At 40.2% G+C, this 20,005-nt stretch overlaps 2 protein-coding genes across 3 annotated transcripts in view; both read right to left on the bottom strand.

Annotated features, from left to right (window-relative positions):
• ZNF830 (zinc finger protein 830) overlaps positions 1 to 971 on the bottom strand; it is a 13,001-nt gene extending 12,030 nt beyond the window's left edge. The window contains exon 1 of the mRNA XM_008637531.2: positions 843 to 971. Within this exon, the coding sequence (XP_008635753.1) occupies positions 843 to 971 (129 nt within the window). The remainder of the gene's footprint in view (positions 1 to 842) is intronic.
• Positions 673 to 17,326, bottom strand: BAG1 (BCL2 associated athanogene 1). Of its 2 annotated transcripts, XM_017739107.1 has the most exons (6): positions 15,765 to 15,932; positions 15,531 to 15,613; positions 14,709 to 14,822; positions 14,098 to 14,205; positions 6,467 to 6,529; positions 673 to 4,034 (listed from the first exon to the last, which is right to left on the bottom strand). In XM_017739107.1, exons 1-6 carry the CDS (start codon positions 15,826 to 15,828, stop codon positions 3,945 to 3,947), a joined length of 522 nt encoding a protein of 173 aa, XP_017594596.1. In that variant the 5' UTR covers positions 15,829 to 15,932; the 3' UTR covers positions 673 to 3,944. The 2 variants fall into 2 exon arrangements, with proteins under 2 accessions (XP_017594596.1, XP_017594597.1); XM_017739108.1 differs by lacking the exon at positions 14,709 to 14,822 and having other exon boundaries at positions 15,765 to 17,326.
• Between the last annotated feature and the right edge of the window lie 2,679 nt (positions 17,327 to 20,005).

Raw genomic sequence — 20,005 nt, forward strand, 5'->3', positions numbered from 1 at the left:
TGGAGGAGGGGGGGATCTGCCGCCGCCGCCGCCAGCGGGATGTTTCTTAGCTAAGCCTTTGGAGCCGCACCAGAACTCGGTAGACACATCAGTCCAGCTGTGGGACACGTCTCTGAACAAAACGCCTGAAACCCCAGCTCTCACGCTAAACCACACAAATAAGTAAAAAATAAGAAACAGTACATCCCATACATCCACATGCAGAAACCACAGAATCATAGTGGGTCAGGTTGGAAGTGACCACAGTGGGTCATCTGGTCCAACCTGGCTGCCCAAACAGGGTCATCCTACAGCCCATGGCACAGGATTGTGTTCAGACGGTTCTTCAGTATCGCCAGTGAGGAAGAGCACACCCTCTCTGGACAACCTGTTCCCGCGCACAGTGTGCAACACAACTGTGTAAAGTGCTCTTAAGAAAACAACCCCCCAAAAAAACACAAAACAAAACCATCAACCCAGCTTTTTTAAAGCTCTGTCTCGTTGCCAATTCAGGGAATGCTCGAGGCCCCAAATCACGGTGCCCTTCGGGAGACCCCGCTCGCCCAGAGAGTGCTCGCAGTGCCTCCCGCTGCCCTGCACAGCGCACATGGCAGCACCAGCGAGAGCAGTGGGCACCTTGCCCTGCTAAAATACGGCCCAAATACAGAATGTAGTGACTACAACATGACCAAGGACAGCAGACAACTTTCTGTGTTTTATTTTTATCTTTTCATTTATCATAGTACAATAATGTAAGTTAACAAAAAAAAAAAAAATCTAGTGCCAACTTCCACGGTGTCAAGTGCTCCACAAGTGTCCATTAGAAGTCAAAAAGTGTTGCTCCAGGCTTACAGCGACATTACCTTCCAGAGGACTTGGTCACAGAGGATGCCACTATAATTTTGTGCTGTTTCCGGAGAGCAACTCATCCCATGGCTCCAGACTCCACAGTTCCCTGAATGTCGGGTTTGGTTCATCTCACACCAGCCCATGGGATCTGGGAGAGAAAATGGGCCAAGGGCATGTGCAATTCAATTTCCATTTTGATAAAAGACAAATCCTGTGGTACATTTTGCCAGGATGGCAAGTCCAAGGTGTGTAAACACAGCCAGAGCAACACAGCAACTGGAGGAAGACAATGGGGTAAGTGCAACTAAGGCAAAAGGGAGTAACTTCCATTTTGACGTGACCACAGCAGATGGTTGGGCTGAGGAAATGATTCAGTAGCAAAACAGGTATCACAGTACACCTGGACTACAGAATCAGTGAGACTATAGTTTAAGCTTGATTATTTATATTTACAAATTCTGAAGAATATTTAAAATTTCCTCTTCCTTCCCCTTCCTCCCACAATTGCAGTCTGCTGCACTTTTCAAAAGCACAGACGCTTGCTTTTACTGAATTTAAGGCTATTATGACAAAAAAAATGTTTACGACTCCCCTCTCCAAAACTAAGTATAAAAGTCAATTTGCTCTAGAATGTCTTGGATAACTCTAAATATAACCATCTGTTTCCCAAAACAAATCAACTCATTTTTATATTTGGAAGACAAAAAATTTACACTGCAGAAGTTGGTCTTCATACACATACTCTTGTCCTAGAAACCAAACGACTTAACACTGCAAGGTAGATGTGGCTTAGGACACCCACCCTCTACTGAGTACAGATGTGCTGGTGGGAGAGGTTCACCATCACTCTCTTTGCCTCAAAGTACCAGATCATCAAAAGATCTGCTATGGAACATTCTAAAGTTAATCCACCTTGCTCTGAGACAGGCTGAGGATGTACTCACATAAGCACATCTTAGGAAGCAGCAATTTCTGAGAAAGAGTGCTGGGAAGACAATATCTGCCTGTAAGTGTTCTCACCCGAGAGAGAACTGCACAGGAACAGCAGAAATGGACACAGTCCTAGCCATGACCACAGCTCCCAGTTCTCTCCATGGGCACAGGAGGATACTTGCTTATTGTACCTGTGAAAGCTCAACGCATTAGAGAACCCACATTTAGGAGGGTGAAGATCCTTTCCAGCACAGGAAAGTGGTTGATTTTGCATTCCCTGAATTAGGCAAGTGTTGCTGGTGGTTTAACAGTCAGCTGAACCTGGTCGAGAAGCAGCCACAGGTTGGGCAGGGCTTCACAAAAATTACTACAACCAATGCTTCCTCCTCTTAACCTTAAAGTGCTGGGAAAATGCAGCATGACCAGACTAGTTAGCCTAGAAATAAACTTCCACAGTCCTACCATACCATATCCTAACATGATAGATAAGGTTCCTAGGAGTTTAGACCATGAAATCCTTCACAGATGCTGATAAGAGAATTTCATAAGGAAAAAAATATAAGGTTGTAGTAACTGGTTAACAGCAAAAAACATGGTAAGTCAAATCTTGGTATGGTCAACCAGCATTTTTAGAATACAAATGACCCTTTCTAATGCACAACTATCACTTCATTTGTTCAATGGCATTTTTCACTAAAAAAACAAAAAAAAAGTTCCTCCAATTACGAACATCAAAGACAATACTGTAATAAAAACACTTCAGGTATTATTTAAGCTTTATAACTTACTAGAAGTTAAGATCTTTTTACATACATTTCCTATTTTTATCTTGAAAGGACAGCTAACCTTAAAACATATGGAGAACGGCTCACTACCTAAGGGCCAATTCTAAACATTCTCAGTCTGACTCATTTGGGATGAAAGAGCTTTATTTCTTGCACAGAAAGAGGCCCCCTACCAGTCCCTGCTTTGCCAGCTGCTGTGTATCTGGCTGACCTCCCAACAAGGAGCATCAGTGAAAAAGCAGCTGCTATACATTTATGTTACCTACAGGCTGACACGCTCCACAGTCTGGTCAGAGCCTCTGAGCAACCACGGCCAAGTTGGCTGCACCCACTCAAAGTTTCTGTCTCCTGCAAAAGCTGACGTCTCACCTAACAGAGAAGGTTAAGCACAGCACTGCCAGCATCAGTCATAACCCTCACACAGATGGCATTGCTAAAATAAAGCAGTGTCTCTTTGCAACACGTTATAAAAATTCACTGATTGCCTTAACATACTGGAAACAATCACTGCATTTTCCCATTAAATATAGCATCGTGAATTCAGTAAAATCAGAAAAAAGTATTAAAAAAATCTTTCAAAATAGCTCCTTAGTTATACCTTGCTTGAACTGAACCCTTGGTATTTGAGCAGCATGAGTAATCTCATTTCACTTCTCAACATAACTCAAGACAGAACACAAATAATAAAAATACGAATAATCTATAAAAACCACAGTACATCAGAAATCTATGTAAAAAACATACGTCTGTATCAAGGAGCTCAGTAACAACTTAAAGCACCACTCAAAATTAAGTACCATACATGTTACAGTACATTCCATTTATTATGACAATTTAAGGCTAAAATAGGTACGACTCCCTTATAGTCAAGCTTTCTTATATTTATAAATGCATACAAACATTAAGTAGATACAAATGCGTAGGGTTTTTTATTGCTCTGAACTGTCTACTAGAATGTTCAACTTTCCCAGATGTTGTCTCAGTTTGCCTTTTTCAGTCAAGCTGAAGTCCTACAACTGCAACTTAAGGCATTTGTACAATTATAGACCTTCTTTGATTCGAGCTGTAAATAAATTCAAAGATATATCAGACAAAATTGCCCACCATTGAAAACTTCATAACTTAGTTAACTAAACTATCTTATCGTCCATAAGATACACAATTCATCACAAAGATTAGTTCTGCCATTCTTCAGGAAGGATTTTCTTTTCAAAATAATAGTTCTAACCAAGCGGCAAACAAGACAACAAGCAAGAAATGATTGACTGGTACCAGTCTAACAGACTGGGCTTTGGGGAAAAAAAAAAAAGGAAGCTGGATATGTGCTCCAAAACAAAGAGCAAACTCTTCTTCTTGCTCATAGAGCAATTATGTTTCCTAATTATGTAAGGCGATGCCTCATTCTGCCAGTGCCAAATTCTTTGACTGTAGCTTGTCCATTTCTTGACCAATATTCCCCTCAATGGTATCACACTGGGCAAGAAAAACCTGAGAATAAGAAACAAACAAATGTTATTGGAGACACTATTTGGCAGTGGGAGGTGCTTCTGAAGAACTGAAACTGCAGTTTCTATCATGAATTTGAAGATGTCAACTCAACAACCATTTTCCAGTTGGTTTGGTAATAGTTTATCCACACCTGCATTTACCCAGAATTCAACAGAAACATGACATTGGATAAGGCAATAGCATGGCTGCACATCATCACCAGTCCTTTCAGTTGTTCCAAAGTTCATAAACAGCAGTAAGAAACGTAAAGGTTCAGACAAGTTAGTGCTTCATTCAGTTTGGAACATGACTTTTAAGCTCCTTTCTAAAACGTGTTCTTCAGAGGCCAAGGCTGGGAGGGACAAACCTGCTCAGTCAAATTTAAAACAAGCTTTCATGAAACCAAGACCTTTTCTATTTCTTAAAACTAAAAGACATCACTGAATACTCATCTTTATCAGTAAGTAGCTGGTGTTCCTCAAAAGACAGAAGGCTCCTTTCCAAAAAGGGCAGTCCACAGCACCTTAAGCTTTCTTAGAACCTGCCCACGAGTTCTCACAAGTAGAGCAACACACAGAGAGCATTTAGGAGCCAGCAGCCCCTGGTCACTTTGCTCATCCTGTACACAGAACAACACACCAGCACTTTAAGCCAATAAATTGTTTTAGGCCAATCCTAAGGTATGTAACTATATTGCACTTTCTGAGTAGGATTCTCCCATTAGCTATTCATGTCTTGCCTTTGATTTTGCTATGTCTGCACCAGACTCCGACAGTCAAACCAGATATTTCATGTTATTTACATTTAAGTGACACTAAGAAAGTGCTTTCCTTCTAAAGCAGCAAATTGTTGTGCCATGCGAATGTTCCTCAACCATCACACTGCTTTGAATCATCTGTTTCCAACCAATCCCTTGAGCTGTCATCAGCTCATGTCTGTAAGAACTTGAGTGATGAAAAAGTGAAGGTGGTAACAACTGCAGTTGCTGGCTGCTACTGTTTTATATTTATCTCCCCACACAGGAAGATGTGTGACTGCCAGCAGTAAAAGGCAGTTAATAGCTCCCCCTGGCTTTCATGGATACTCAAGAATGATAAGCGTAACTTGCCACTGTTCTCCTGCTCTTGCTCTGGAAAAACAAACTGCTGTTGACAGCTCTGGTCTGAAACCCCTTAGGATTCTTCTGCAGTCCTCAAAGGGTTCAAAACCCACAGCTGCATAATGCTGTGCCTATAAAAGCACATCAATAATTCCAATCTCTGCTCAACAGAGTCCATTTTATGCTTTAACAGCAGTTCTTACACAAAGCCTCACTTACTTCTGCTGTAACTTCACCCAAGAGTGGAGACCCAGTAGCTTCCACAAAGCTGAGAACAGCCACCAGTCTATTACAAGTTTTGCTGCCTTGGTTAGGCACATGGAATTAAGAGCATGTTTGGAACCCCACATAACACAGCTACACCAGCAACCACCTTTGTTTCCATTTGCATTACCTGAACTTACCTCAGTAACTGAGTACCAACTGCTTTGTCCCTAAAGCTGTAACTAAAACCATTTCTCCTACAAAGTACTTCCCGGTAGGCCTTCCTCTATAATAGATGGCTATTCTAAAAAACTTGTGAAACACCAATGGGAAGTATTTAATAAGGTTACAGTAAAAGGCAAAATCTTTCAACTCTATATATGAATGCAAGGTACTTCCACAAACAATTTTTAGGAGCCCAACCTGGCACTAAAGCTAGCACAATACAAAGAAATCCAGTAAAACAAGTATCATTACCATTCATTTATGTAAGTTTGAGTGGCAGGGGGTGAATTCCAGTATTTATTAACAAACCTTTAATTCAAGGTCTCTAAGGAAACAATGTCTAGGAATTTACAAGCATCATACAATAGAAAAGCAATTAAACCCTCCATCCCCAGCACAGCTGCTCTTCTGTACAGATCTGAAAGACCTACTCTCCATAGAAAGTTGGTACATTGCAATAGAAGCTAAATTTTCCAAAGAACACCTCTGGCAAGGTCAGGAGTAGGTCAGCAGAAGTTACAGCTGACTGCATCCTTGTGCCCAGACCTCAGTCATTACTCCAGTCCACCAAGATTCAAAAAAAGGAGGAATGATCAGTCCTGGTGTCTTTACAAGTTATCAGAAGTACTTCACATCATCAGGCAGCCATAAGACGAACCACTAATGTAAATGACAAACATTATCTGAAAACAGCATGAACTATGAAAATCTGTATTTTGTGAGCTGTTCTATAAAGCTATTAAATACCTCTCAAAGGGAGGTCATACGAAATACCAATGTAAGAACAAACACTGAAAAAATCTAAGCAGCTCATTTTCACAAACTCTTGGTATACATGTGCCCAGCATTTATGGAGGAAAAAAAAAGGAAAAAACCCCATCAGAAACAAACCAAGAAAACTCACCTGGACCCTCTTCACCAACCCCTTCTTCTTCAGTTTGCAATCACTGAAATTCTCTGGCAGATTCTGCAGTAAAATAAGCAAACAGGTTGATGCAGCTTAATGCTGAAATTAACATGTTAGACTTACAGCAAAAACTGGAATTATCAAAGAATCCTCTGAATAGGCATCCTGAAAATGCCATGCCTGCTCAGTGAGGATGATTACGCAGGAAAGAATATGTAAGAAAAAGTCACTAAAAAGTCAGGAATGCAGCATGGTGACTGCAAAGAACCAAGCCAGCAAATCTACCATGTGCCTTTAGGGAATACACAGCAACAGAATACACACACTGCTTTTTCTACTGTGTTGTGTTAGCCATTTGGCCAAGCTTCATTTTCAGTATTGTTTTCAGAGATTGTAACATGAACAAATTTCTTACAAATACATTAACTCAATTACTTGCCATCATTAGAATGTATCATTAGTAATACAGCCATTGCCAGTCTAAGCTGTACATCTGATCATCTCTGCAAAGTAATCATGGAAGGCAACAGATGTGAAGTGCTACATGATGTCAGCTTTTAATTTAATTCAAACTGCATCATTTTCTGTACTCCTTCCACCCATTATGTTCATGTATGTCATCCTGGCAAGTGTTACATGCTTTGTCCTTTTTGAGCTATGTGAAATTGGGGTTGTTGCTGGGGAATGGTACTCAGGTTTATGGTATTTTTTTAAACAGGTAAAAACATCTGTATAGATGATTATCATTATATAAAGTTTATGTTAACATTCTTAGAAACACTGCATTCTCACTGGTGAAGATGCATAAAAATCTTGGGAGTTTCACACTAGTTTACCTTTTATTTTCCAGCCTAACTCCAGATCAAGAAGAGAGGTTTCCCTAACCTAATCTGTTTCATTTCAGCCAAAATGTGAGCCCAGCTGGGAGGTTTAGATACATAAACTTTTGTAACAATCAAAAAATGCTGCTCTTTTATTGTTCAGACAAATGGTTTCTACTCCTCCTGTTGTTTGCCCATGCTGTGTGTGCTGGTGTGAGGCACTTCAGCTGGGCTGTCGGCCGTGTGTCACCTTCCTATGGGAACACTCCTTAACTCTTCAGAGGTACTTCAGTGGTGTTTCCCTCTTGGTCCCTAACAGCTTGATGGCTGGAGTAGAAAGCTACAACCTAGTTCCATTACTGAAACTTGGTAGGACAAATCCATCACTGGAGTCATGGGATGGCATTGCCAGGAGGTTGGACAAGATGAACATTAAAGGTGCCTTCCAACCCTAGCTATTCTATGATTATACTCCATGATAAACTGGCAAGATGCACTGCAGGCTCTCACACATTACAGCCTCAAAGACTCATCTCTTGTATGCACATAACTCACATTTTATACAAGAAATCCTCAAACCAACCACCATTTACACAGTAAAAAATGTCTGTATTTTCCTGCCTGTAGATTCTCTCTGTTCTTGAGTGTTCTTTTAACTAAGAATCCAGCATTCCTGAGCACTGCTTCTTAGGAAATGCAGACTCTCTTTAATTTCTGTCCCCTCTCCCAGCTGATCTCTTAATAAAACCACCTCCCTTGCCACAGAACACCACCTTAAGCTCTGCTCAAGTTCCATTTGTTCTGGCACTGCTTCCAGTAACAATTTTTAAGTTTAGTGTTGCCACCATGTCTTTTGGTTCTCCTCTTTTGGTTCCTAAACCACAGATCCCAATACATAGTATCTGATGCCTGAACCTAATATAGAGCAGTGTAGTCAATCAATAAACAAAAGAAAGCTAGTAAAATTTATTATTTATGGCTATCTTATCAGAACCAAAGTGACACTATTATAAACACAGGCACTCTTCCACAATGGATGTCACTAGCAGTAATACCTAGAAATATTTTGGGGTTGTTATCAAATGGTTTAAAAAAAAATAAAAACCACTCTGCTACATATGGCATCAACTCTAATCAGTTGCAAAAAAGGATTTTTATTGACACTCCATCCGTCTAACAAAAAGCTTTTTCATTAGGTTCATTCAAAAATCCAAATGAGCAAATAATATTTTATAGGTTTTCTTGAGTACCAGCCCTTCTTATACTAACTAGTAAACTGGACAGGTAGACTAGTTTCTTTAAAAACAATTATTAAATGGCAGCACTTGCCAATGGGTTTTCTTAATGCAGCAGTGGTAGCTAAGAATTCTGCCCTCACTGAGGGATGACAGTATTTTTATGCTTGTACGGAAAAGTCCCAGGGTAAAATTCAAGAAAACTGAGAAGCTACAAAATCTGTAATCAGCATACAGGCCAAGGGGGGATGAAATGGAGGATGGAGCAGGGTGGAAAGTTACCAACCCAGGTATAACAATATGGAAAATTATAGGGAGAAAATGTGGTTGCTACTCCCTGGATGGAATGCGCTCAGCATGCCCGACTTCCCATACACAATACAGGCTAAGGGGGCCTAGAGAGACAGTGGACTGCAGACAGCATGGCCAGGGTCTGTCCAAATCCTTGCAAGAGGGGGAATGTGGTGGCACCTTGTAGCTGGTAAGCCACGTAACAGCTGGCACCCAAGGAAGGAAAAAGATTTCCTGCTGTTGAACCAGCAACTGTGGCAAGATCACAATGGCCACCTCCATCCCAAAGTCTCCCTGAGATGCAATACTAATGTATAGCTGCAACCTAAAGGTCACCTCAGATGCAATGCTGACATTACCCACCTCCAAAGCACAACCACCCCCCCACTGAACATGATGCATGACTAGAGTCACTTTAGCTCCACCTAAACATAAAAATAGTATAAAAGTAAGTCTAAAATGGTGTAAAAACAGGGAAGACTCCATTACTGGGGATTAGCACTGGTTAGTATATTGCTTTAAGTACGGTTTTGCAACCAGATACTATCACCAGCAATCCTGTCACAGCTTTCTGTTGTATTAATAAAGGAGTGCTATTCCACAAACTGTTAGAGTGAGTCCTTCAAGGGCACTTACAGTCACTGGCAGCAAGTAAATATTTGACTATGGATACCCAGGAGGAAGTCCCTCTTATGCTGTTGGCATTTGTCCCTGAATCTTGCCTGGGGCATGAGCAGACCGATTAAAGGTGTGGAGGCCCAGGAGGGTGGCCTCTCTGTTTGCATGTGACCCCAAGCAAGTCAGCTGAACTACCCTCGGATCAAGTGGACTGCTCAGGGAAGGGTCGCCATAAGAGGATGCTGACAGACTGGGGGGCACAAGGGTCTCAGCTAGCCTGGGCCACCAACACACAAATCAAACAGGAAGGGTTGAAGAAAATCTCCCCTTTCACATGGCAGTGCTCCTTGAGCTTCAGAAATACCTTCCTCTGAAGCTCTGATTTCATGTTTACAACTCATGCTAAGATATTAAAGAATTATAGTAAGAAACACTTATCACATTTTAATTGATCCAGATAAATTCAAAAAGTTTAGTAATAGGTTCTCATTTTAACTGGAAAAACTTCCCAGATGTCTGGGAAATGTTTGTTACAGGCACAAGGATGGGGTTTTCTCCAGAATGCTTCTTTCTTTTAATCCTTGAAATGTTAATTTGGTATTGATTTACCCAATGACAAATATAGCAGAGACAAGGAGACCATTAAATTTCATCAGAACAGAATGGTAATTTAAGTAAGTTCTACAGAGGAACTATAATTTAAAAAAATCCTCAGGTAAGGAGGATGGGCCAACAGAGCATAATTATGAGTCAGTAACACCCAGACCGATAGACGCAATTTGAGAGATTTCTCGTGAACTTATGTTAACAAAATCAGTGACTTGTATTTCAGAAGAGAAAGCTTTTTTCAGTCATTAGAACAATCTGTTCTCTGCAATATTGTCTTTCTAGATTAAAAAAATCGGCCATTTAATAGGAGACCATCTTGAGGACAAAGTGAGTGCTCACACTGCGATATTGGTGAAAGCGTCCATGTAAACTAGAGCTGGTTCACAAGTACATTCTGTTCATGACTGTGGGTTTAAATCTTCCTACTGCTGTCAGAAAAACTTTCCCTTTTTTCTTGAAAAAGCTTTTCAGATATTTAAAAACCTGAGCCAGATGACCAAGTAAAGCATTTCCTGTGTTCTTCTCACTGAAATTTGTAGTAAGCAGTGTATTTTGACTTCTACCCTGGACCACATGTTTTAACTGATTAAATAAAACAGCAATTCTGCTAATGCACATACATATCTTCAACTGTTGAACAAGACTCAACTGCATTCTTCCTGAAGAAAACCTCTAAGATCTGTAGTTTATAGCAATGTCTGACTGTGTCACAATATCAAAAATTTGTAAGATGCTCCTAAAATCTTACAATCTTAGGAGCAGTGAAAGCAGTAGCTGTTTAAACACATTTATGTTAAAATGCTTGTTACAGATGCTCTACCCAGAAGAATCCCTTCAAGACTTTTCTTTCACACCTCTGGGGGTGACAACACTGTATTTTTTCTCTCACACCCCACCACTGTATGACTATAAACTTACTTCTCCACCTTCCAAATCCCGTCTTTTAAATTCACAATTGTTGAACACAACTAAAAGTATTTAATTGTAAATAAAAAATATTTAATTCCAAACTCAGCTCCTCTAACTAATGAGCTCATCTGCTACCAGTAAGAGAGTGATACTCCTAGAATAGAGAGAAAACAATATGCAGGCTTCCTCACCCTTAGCTCTCTGTAACCAACCAAATCTCATTTTGTACCAAGCTGTATAGTTTTGAGTGATCCAAGTAACACACAGCAGCTGAGACACTTTAATGAGCTTTGACAATTCTGCCAAAGGAAAAAACTGGAACATTTATAGTGTGAGGCTGCTGGTATGTTCCACTTCTACAATGCATCATCCATTCTTCTCAGTCAGTCACATTTTTCCCCTCTGAATTTTTTAACATGCTGTTGACAGAATCAACAGCACCTCTACATGTTCAATAGCATTTAACAGATGTGTCAGAACCAGCCTTTACCTGGCTGCCGAAAAGAACGCTAATTACTTGTATAAACCAATTCTACAATACAGATAAAATACTTTACTGCTTTGCATTTCTATTTGCCATTTTTTACTCCAGTGGAACCCATTTATTGTTCATACACACCCCTCATTACCATTCTGTACTGCTGCCTCCAGATACTGCAACCACAGTACAGCTGAGTACTGCCTCAGTTGGTGGCCTGTTCGTCTGACCTGGTGTAATACCAGCACATTGAACTCCCACATTTTATGTAAAGATTCCACCTACATGTACTTCATCTGCAAGATTTCACAGAAGTCCAGTAGTCATGACAAATCTCACAGCCAGCTTTGTATATTAAAAGAAACAAATATGTGCAGTGTAACTGCAATCACCAGTAATCCAAACCCTCATTTATTTAAACAAAAAAACAAAGACTTTTCAATGTCATAGGCTCTTATACAATAAAGTGACAAACAATTATTATGGATTTTGAAAGATATTAATTATAATTTTAGTCTTAGCTCTGATGTTGGAACCCTGGGTTTAGAGAATTTAGGTTTCTGGGATATAATAATATATATATGTAACAATATGGAGGATTTTGGGTGTGAATTTGTTCATCATCTTTTCACCTTCTTCTGCACAAATCTGGCTGTTCTGGTATTGGGTCAAAAAACCCTCGCTGCAGGTCATGAATAGATAGTTATTGGATTATAAATAAAAACATATTACTTAGCATTTCATAATTGGTTGATTTGTACTTTAAATGGCCTTGGAAGTTAGACCTCAGGGCCATCTTCCACCTTGTTAACTAAGAGACACATCCAGTGCAGCTGTGCTACAGACAAGAAAATAATAAACAACAATTAGAAGAAAAGCCTGGTGTTTCCTGCATTTCAATCCGAACTCTGAGTAAAAGACTCGAAATTCAGAGACAAAAAGAAAACAGAGAAATTAACACTCTGACTGCTCCACTTTCTCAAGAAACAAAACTTCAAGAAACAAAACTTCAAGAAACAAAGCACAGGGACTCCATTATTTCCCAACCTAAACACCAAGTCACTGATTATAAGTCTTCTAAAACATTGTACTAGACCTAAAATCCCTTGTCCAGTACTGTTCAGAGTATTTTGGGTAAGGTGATACATCACAGCATGGTTGCTGTTTAAACCACACAGAAAATAACAGAGTTAAAAGCAATCTTGGGAAATTGAGTTTGGATTAATCAGGAAGCAGTGAAACAGTTTTACAAGGCTGCCTGCTGGGTTCCAGAACTGCACACCCAAATACAAGTACTGAGGTTTTTTCTAAATAGGATTTGGTATCAAAAATTGAAGGGGTCAGAAACAAGCTTTAATGCCATCCAATTGAGACAGTTGTCACCTTATTGATATTTCCATGACAACACATAGTAAATCTGCCACTTCATACAGGAAATCAGTTATATGAAGTCTTTATGTCTAACAGCATTCAGTAACTGTCAGCACATTCTCCATATGAGGCACAGAAGGAAACAGAAATTTGAAGACTCCAAAATACTCAGAACACAGCAATTTTTTTTAAAGAAGTATTTAGAACTGTTAGCTCTAACAAACAGCAAAGACTAGGTTATCATCATACACTCACAATGCAAAAGCAGGAAATTAGTTATTAAGCTTCCCACTATTCCTAGGAACACATCCGTATTACATAGCATTTGATGATGGCCAATTCAAATTATTAGTCTTTGATTTAGTCTACTGTTGAGCTTTTCAAAGTGTCTATCAATTAAACTACATTTATTTCACCAGTTACAGGTATTTGCATGGCATCTTTTTAAAAAAAATCCAATAAATAATCTCCTGTACCAAGGAGGAGACCCAAAAACACCACTACCAAAGAAAAGCAGCACTTTTCCTTCAGAGCAGGATCTTACAATATCCTTAATATGCAATGTAATTACATAATGGAGCTTACAGAGAATGATCAGCAGACAGAGAAACAGAATAAGGAGATTGCCACAACCAGGGTATCTTCTCTTTATCTCTGTACAAGACCCTTATTCTCATCTAGCTCTCAGCTACTACATGATACAGAAAGATGTATATTATAGTCTGGAAATGTAATGTAAGGTTATGATCCACTAATGACTGCGAAGCACTTGGATATACCCAGTATATATATACCAGTATATACTTTCTTGAAAGAACCCAGTACTCAATATGCAGGTATCTCAGATAAAAGTACTGTCAGTCCACATATGACTGACCAGAAAATCCTTCAGTCTGCAGGACCTCCTTGTTCCTCTGTGGTATAAAATATGAAGTGTATCTCATTGTTTGGTTTTTTTTCCCCAGACCTATACTGTACCATGAAAGTTTGCCAAGAAGCAAAAAAAGGACAAAACTTGAGCAAAGGATACCCATTTCACCTAGTCTTCATGGGCTGCTGTCCCAATTGCAACTCTTCTGTAGAATGGGAATTCATACACAGGCATTACTGGCACCATATAGAAAGAGAGGCCGCCAGGTGGTCTTTTGGAAACATACAGGGTCAAGTATTGCATATTAAAGAAAAAAATGAGCAAAGGGATTATCCAATTTTCAAAGTCAAATTCAATTTTTAGTACATGAAAATATCAAGTAAGTTTCTGTTGGGATTTGACCTCTTCTGTGGTTAGTTACTTACAATGGCATCAATCTGTTCAAGGGTCTTCATGAACTGCTCTGCAGTTCCTTTTATCCTCTTGTCCAGCTGTTTTAGTGCTTCTGCTTGGAGATCCTTTGCTAAAAATCCCTGAAGAAGAAAAAAACAAAATTATCCCACACCCTACACAATACTCACCTTTGAAAATCTGTCAATCCACAACAGGAGAAAACATCTTGTACTGTTTCTGTATTTTCAAGCATAATAGGGACTCTAATCTTAATCTGTATTCTTCTGTATGTTATCAATTCTTGACATGGTAAATCTGTTAGGTTTACTTAAATGATAAACAAGTAATAGACCTTCTTCTTTGGACTTTGAGAGAACTCTATGTTTTTCCAGATATAAAGAATATAACTTATCCCCTATGAAACAATATTTACCTTTCTCTGAACAGTGCCATGTCTCTACTTTGCAAACTCATATATGGCATTTGAAATTCATTAAGAATTATTACTGACTCTTGGACATTTAGAGGGGTGGCCTATTACTGACTACTCAAAACCTTCAAACTGTTTTGTTTGGGGTTTTTTAAATAGATACACCTACAAAACTGCTTTGCAAAGATGTAAAGTGATACAAAACTGGCATACCTTCTGGATACTTGTGAACTCTTTATTAACTTCCTCTAATTTATTAGCTATTTGCTCCACTGACTTCTCCAAATCTTTTAACTTCTTTAATTCAGCCTCTTCTTCTGGACTATTCTGTGTATTCAAAAGTACAACATTCACAACTAAGGGACAAATAAAGATACAATGCAGCTAAAAAGCAGCAGTGCTGACACAGACATAAAGGCTTCTGATGGTTTAGAACACACACTACACTGTGGCTATTCTTTCCATATTTCAATACCTACCAAATAAGCTTCTTCCAAAGCTTAATTACAAATACAGCTAAATCAGCAATGTATTATTATAATGAGATTAATTTGAAGGGAAAAGGAAAAGTGCAAATTTTTTTTCTTTTTGTAAACTTATCATTTCTAAAGTATAGGCAACATTTACATAATGAGATTATTACCTCATCCTCGACTTGCAAAGCCAGCCACAAATCATTTCCCCAGAAATAACCCAGACAATCAAGACACAGTAGCTACAATTGGGGAAGTGTTTTTTAAACCAGAAAAATAAGATGAGCAGATAAGGTCAGCAGTACACAGAAGGTTCATGAGCACTGACCACAGATTAGGAAGAGTCTTGTCAATAATGTAAAGCAGAAGCCAGTCAATAATGTAATTTCAGAGAAGTCCAAACTGCACTTATTTGCAGTGTAACATGAGATTGAACTCAACTTTGTGGATAGGTATACAAGATTAGGTTAATGCTACAGCTTCTTTGTGTGTTCAGCAGCTGACTTACTGACAAAAATGATCACAGTTTAAGGGGGAAAAAAGGTCCAAAGGCAATGCTTACCCTTTTCCCAATCAACATGACTTTGCAACCATTTTTAACACCAAGTGCTGATAATGGTTGTTCCAATTCTTTCAGAGACTTTCCTAAATGAAGAATGAGAGAGGAAAAAAAATAGTTGAAGTACAGTTAGTGGCATAAGAATGTCTTTTTGAAGACATTCAAAACATGGATACCTGAAAGTGACTACGATGAAAGCTCATCATCTGTACAGATCATGGCAGATTTATAAGTTACCTTTGTATATCAGTTTCTGAAAAGGAACTGGCACTCCAGTGACTTGTTCAATAAGTACAGCCATGTCTTGTAGTGTAGGTTCACCATCTTCTTGTTGAGAAGCAACTTGAATACTGTGTTTTTCATTACCTAGTAGAAAAACAGTAACAGTAATACTTACTGTAACCTGAAAATATTACAGAGAAAATCCATCTCTAATATTTATTACCATTAATACAGAAAGTTCTCAAATCACAGGTTCTCGTGTAGAATCATACTTTTCAATCAATTTATTCTACTACACTTCCTTCCTCTTGAAGTGACTGACCTCAGCTGAAAATTTTGGGTTGCACTGGAATAACCTGAAGAGTTTGATCAGGTGTTTTTTACTGCCATAATTCAGCTCCTGCTAAATATTGTTCCTTATCTCTTTCTAAAAGTACAGATGGTGTCCAGACATCCTACAAGCTAAACCATGAAAGCCCACACCTTCCTGATGTATCCCATTTCCTACTTGTAGGAACTTCTGATGTCATGAGTCTTTGGTATCTGAGACAATTTATCACTTCCTTTGCTCCCTTCTTCTCAAACACAAGAAACAAGCAATCATTGTCGACCCCGTTTCATCTCCACCACCAACCAGAGAGAATTCTCAGAGTGCAAAAACTATTTCTCCCCATGAACTGCTGATAAGCAGACATAACCACTTGGAGAAGTCCCAGCTTATCTGTCACCTTCCACTTACAGAGCATCCTATTCAGACTCCCTATGATTACTTGCATGCAAACAGGAGGTAGCTCTCAGGGGGAAAAAAGGAGTATGCCTATTAATCTCTGCTTTGCAACAGACCCTTTCTACAACCCTCTGCTCCCACACACTTAAGGTCTGTCAATCTCAAAGCACTCACAGGAATCAACCACCACTGGCTGCAAGGGAAATCAAAACAGGTAATTTTTACTCTGCAGGAAGAGAGAACTTAACACATACCAGAAGGAAAACTATTCTCACACCATAATTTAAAGTACATGTATCTTTTACAAAGGAGAGTACCAGAAAAGTTGATTTTAAAATGCTCCAGCCTCCCACAGTCACATGACAAGTGACACTGTAGTCTCAAAAATTTTAAAGCTCTAACAAAATTTGTTATTCCAAGACAATTTTAAGCTTAAAATCACATTATGTCCCTCTCACCCAAGCATTTTTCATGAACTGCCCTTCATACTAGTTTGATGAAGGGGAAAAAAAACAAACCACAAAACACAACCTCAGTGTATTTCAAAAGGTCATTTTGATATATACAACTGCTTTGTATAAGGGCTCTGCCAGCGAGCAGTTGAGAGAAAAAAAAAACATTAACTGAGGAAAAAAACAGATCAAGTTTGTCTAACAAAATAACTAGTTTAATTACAAATTATGAGTACCACTTTGGGGAGACTGTAAACAAATTTTACTGTAAATTCACAGCAGAGTGAAATCACCATAAAAAAACAACTCATGGGTTAGAACTGGTATCACAGCTTCTCAGCTTGCTTCAGTAAATTACAACACTAATTTGAAGTAAGCACTACTGCAAAATTCCAAAATACTTATTTTTTTAAAAGCATAAATATATTTTAAGAAACAGGTCAATTCATTTTCTTGCTGTATTGGGTTTGCATGGCAAGGTTTTGGTACTGGGGGCCACAGGGGGGGTTTCTGTGAGAAGCTGCTGGAAGCTCTCCCTATGTCCAACAGAGCCAATGCCAGCTGGCTCCAGGACAGACACACACACTGCTTACCACGGCTGAGCCCATCAGCCATGGTGGAAGCACCTCTTCGACAATGTAGCTAAGAGTAAAAACAAACCTGTGCATCACCAACTGCAACCAGAGAGAGGAGTGAGAATGGGTGACAGAAACAGCCTGCACTCACCAAGGTCAGTGCAGAAGAAAGGGCAGGAGGTGCTCCAGGTGCTGGAGCTGAGATTCCCCTGCAGCCCATGGTGAAGACCATGGTGAAGCAGCTGTGCCCCTGCAGCCTGTAGAGGCAGAGATCCAGCCTGCGGATGATCACCACACCAGAGCAGGTGGATGCCTGAGAGGAGGCTGTGACCCTGTGGGAAGCCTGTGCTGGAGCAGGCTCCTTGCAAGGACTTGTAGACCCAGGGAGAAAGGAGCCCACACTGGAGCAGGCTTGCTGGCAGGACTTGTCACCCTGTGGGGGACTCACACTGGAGCAGTCTGCTCCGGAATGACCGCAATCCATGAGAGGAACCCATGCTGGAGCAGGGGAAGAGTGTGAGGAGTCCTCCTCCTGAGGAGGAAGGAGCAGCAAAGTGTGATGAACTGACTGCAGCCCACATTCCCCTGCAGTGGTCAGGCAGGAGGAGTTAGAGAACTGAGGAGGAAAGTTACGCCCAGGGGAGAAAGTAGATTTTTCTCTTTCAGTTCTCATTGTTCTACTCTGATTTGAATGTTAATAAACTGCATTTCCCTGCGTCAAGTCTGTTTTGCCCATGACCTGGTGAGCATTCTCTCCCTGCCCTTCTCTCAACCCAGGAGCCTTTTGCTGTATTTTCTGTCCCCTGCCCAGCTGAGGAGGGGAGCGACAGAGTGGCTTTGGTGGGCATCTGATGTCCAGCCAGGGTCTGCCCACCACACTTGCAGATTGTCAAGTCACACACATGGGTCTACTGTCGCTGTATTTTTCAGCCCTAATTTCCATCTTTCCCCACTTTCACTCCTGCACACAAAACTTTACTAAAAATGTTTTGCGCAAAGTGGTCAAGCAGCATGTGACAGCTGCAGGTGTAAATCAGACAGATGAAGCCCAAGCTGAACAAAGGCTTCTATTTGCTATCTATTAATGACAAAGTAATTAGCAGGTAAAAAAACAATTGGAAAGACAAAAACATCCTCAGACAAGCAGGCTGTTGGCAAACAGCAAGATGTTGGAATTATAAATGTCAGTATCATTAAATTACTGACATCTTTGCAAAATGAAAACCCCTCAGATCAAATGGAGCTCTCTGAAGGCACCAGTTAGCACATGAATCATGATGATTCAAACAGATTATTCTACAAAATTCCTCACCAAAGACTTAAATAAAACTACCAGGAGATAAAGGAAACCTTTGAACAAAACAATTTGAAACACAATTTGAAAAGACGAATGAGCAAGCAGAAATAAACAATAAGCTCTAGAGATAGAAAGAACATGACCAACACAGTGCAAAACGAACAAAGGCAGAATTTACTATCAATAATTTTAAAAACTAATCCAATTAAAATATTACTAGGTTTAAGCAGAATACCTTGCTGATTTAATACTTTACTATCTTCTTCATTCCTCCTACTGTCTCACCTAGATCCACTTCAAAATCTAACTATGGTGCTTCCCATCTTATTTTTAAGAACTGCAGAGTCCAAGGTATTCTCATCCCTTTGCAGTACCGTTTTATATCTATTTATAGATACAAGCCCATCTTTGCCTCCACTTTCTTCTCCCTCCTCCTGTTTTTGAGGGAGGAAAAAAGCCCAACTGTGTCAGCTGGCCTTTGAGTGACCCATTCCATCAGGTCAGCACCAGCACCCACCTGTCCTACTGAAGAAACCACTCTCTGTTGCAGTCTTGTAGCTCACTAGCTGCACACATCCAAGTCTCTTCAACAAACCAGAAGAAAGCCTACTGGGTAGCACCTGCTTTTATTATGCAGTGCTGACTTCAGCAATATATTTCATCTAAGTCAAGATTACCAAAACAACAGAATCACAGAATGGGTCAGGTTGCAAGGACAACAGTGGGTCATTTGGTCCAACTTCCCTGCTCCAGCAGGGTCATCCTACAGCACATGGCACAGGACTGTGTCCTGACAGTTCTTGAACATCTCCAGTGAGGGAGACTCCACAACCTCTCTGGGCAACCTGCACCAGAGTGCAGTCACCCCCACAGTAAAGAAGTTCTTCCTCATACTCAGGTAGAACTTCCTGTGCATCAGTTTCTGCCCATTGCTTCTTGTCCTATTGCTCAGCACCACTGAGAAGGCTCCATCTTCTTGGCGTCCTCTCTTTACATATTTATGCACAACAGTGAGGTCCCCTCTGTCATCTCTCCTCGAGGCAGAACAGGCCCAGCTCCCTCAGCTCTTCCTTTTAGGAGAGATGCTCCAGTCCCCCCATGATCCTCGTCGGCCCCAAACGACCTCTGCTCTGCGCCCTCCGGCAAAGGCCGCCCTGTCACCTGCTCCCACTATCAACCTTGCCGCACACCTACGCCGGCGATCC

The sequence above is a fragment of the Corvus brachyrhynchos genome, unplaced genomic scaffold (genome assembly GCF_000691975.1).
Source record: "Corvus brachyrhynchos isolate BGI_N302 unplaced genomic scaffold, ASM69197v1 scaffold7, whole genome shotgun sequence".
Lineage (NCBI taxonomy): Eukaryota > Metazoa > Chordata > Aves > Passeriformes > Corvidae > Corvus > Corvus brachyrhynchos.

What these genes read in the sequence shown, in the direction of transcription:
- BAG1 (XM_017739107.1), bottom strand. Translation starts at nt 15,828, where the DNA reads ATGGCTGTACTTATTGAACAAGTCACTGGAGTGCCAGTTCCTTTTCAG. An exon ending in TCAGAAACTGATATACAAAG is followed by an intron (nt 15,614 to 15,764) that starts GTAACTTATAAA and finishes TTCTTCATTTAG; the next exon opens with GAAAGTCTCTGAAAGAATTG. An exon ending in TCATGTTGATTGGGAAAAGG is followed by an intron (nt 14,823 to 15,530) that starts GTAAGCATTGCC and finishes TTGAATACACAG; the next exon opens with AATAGTCCAGAAGAAGAGGC.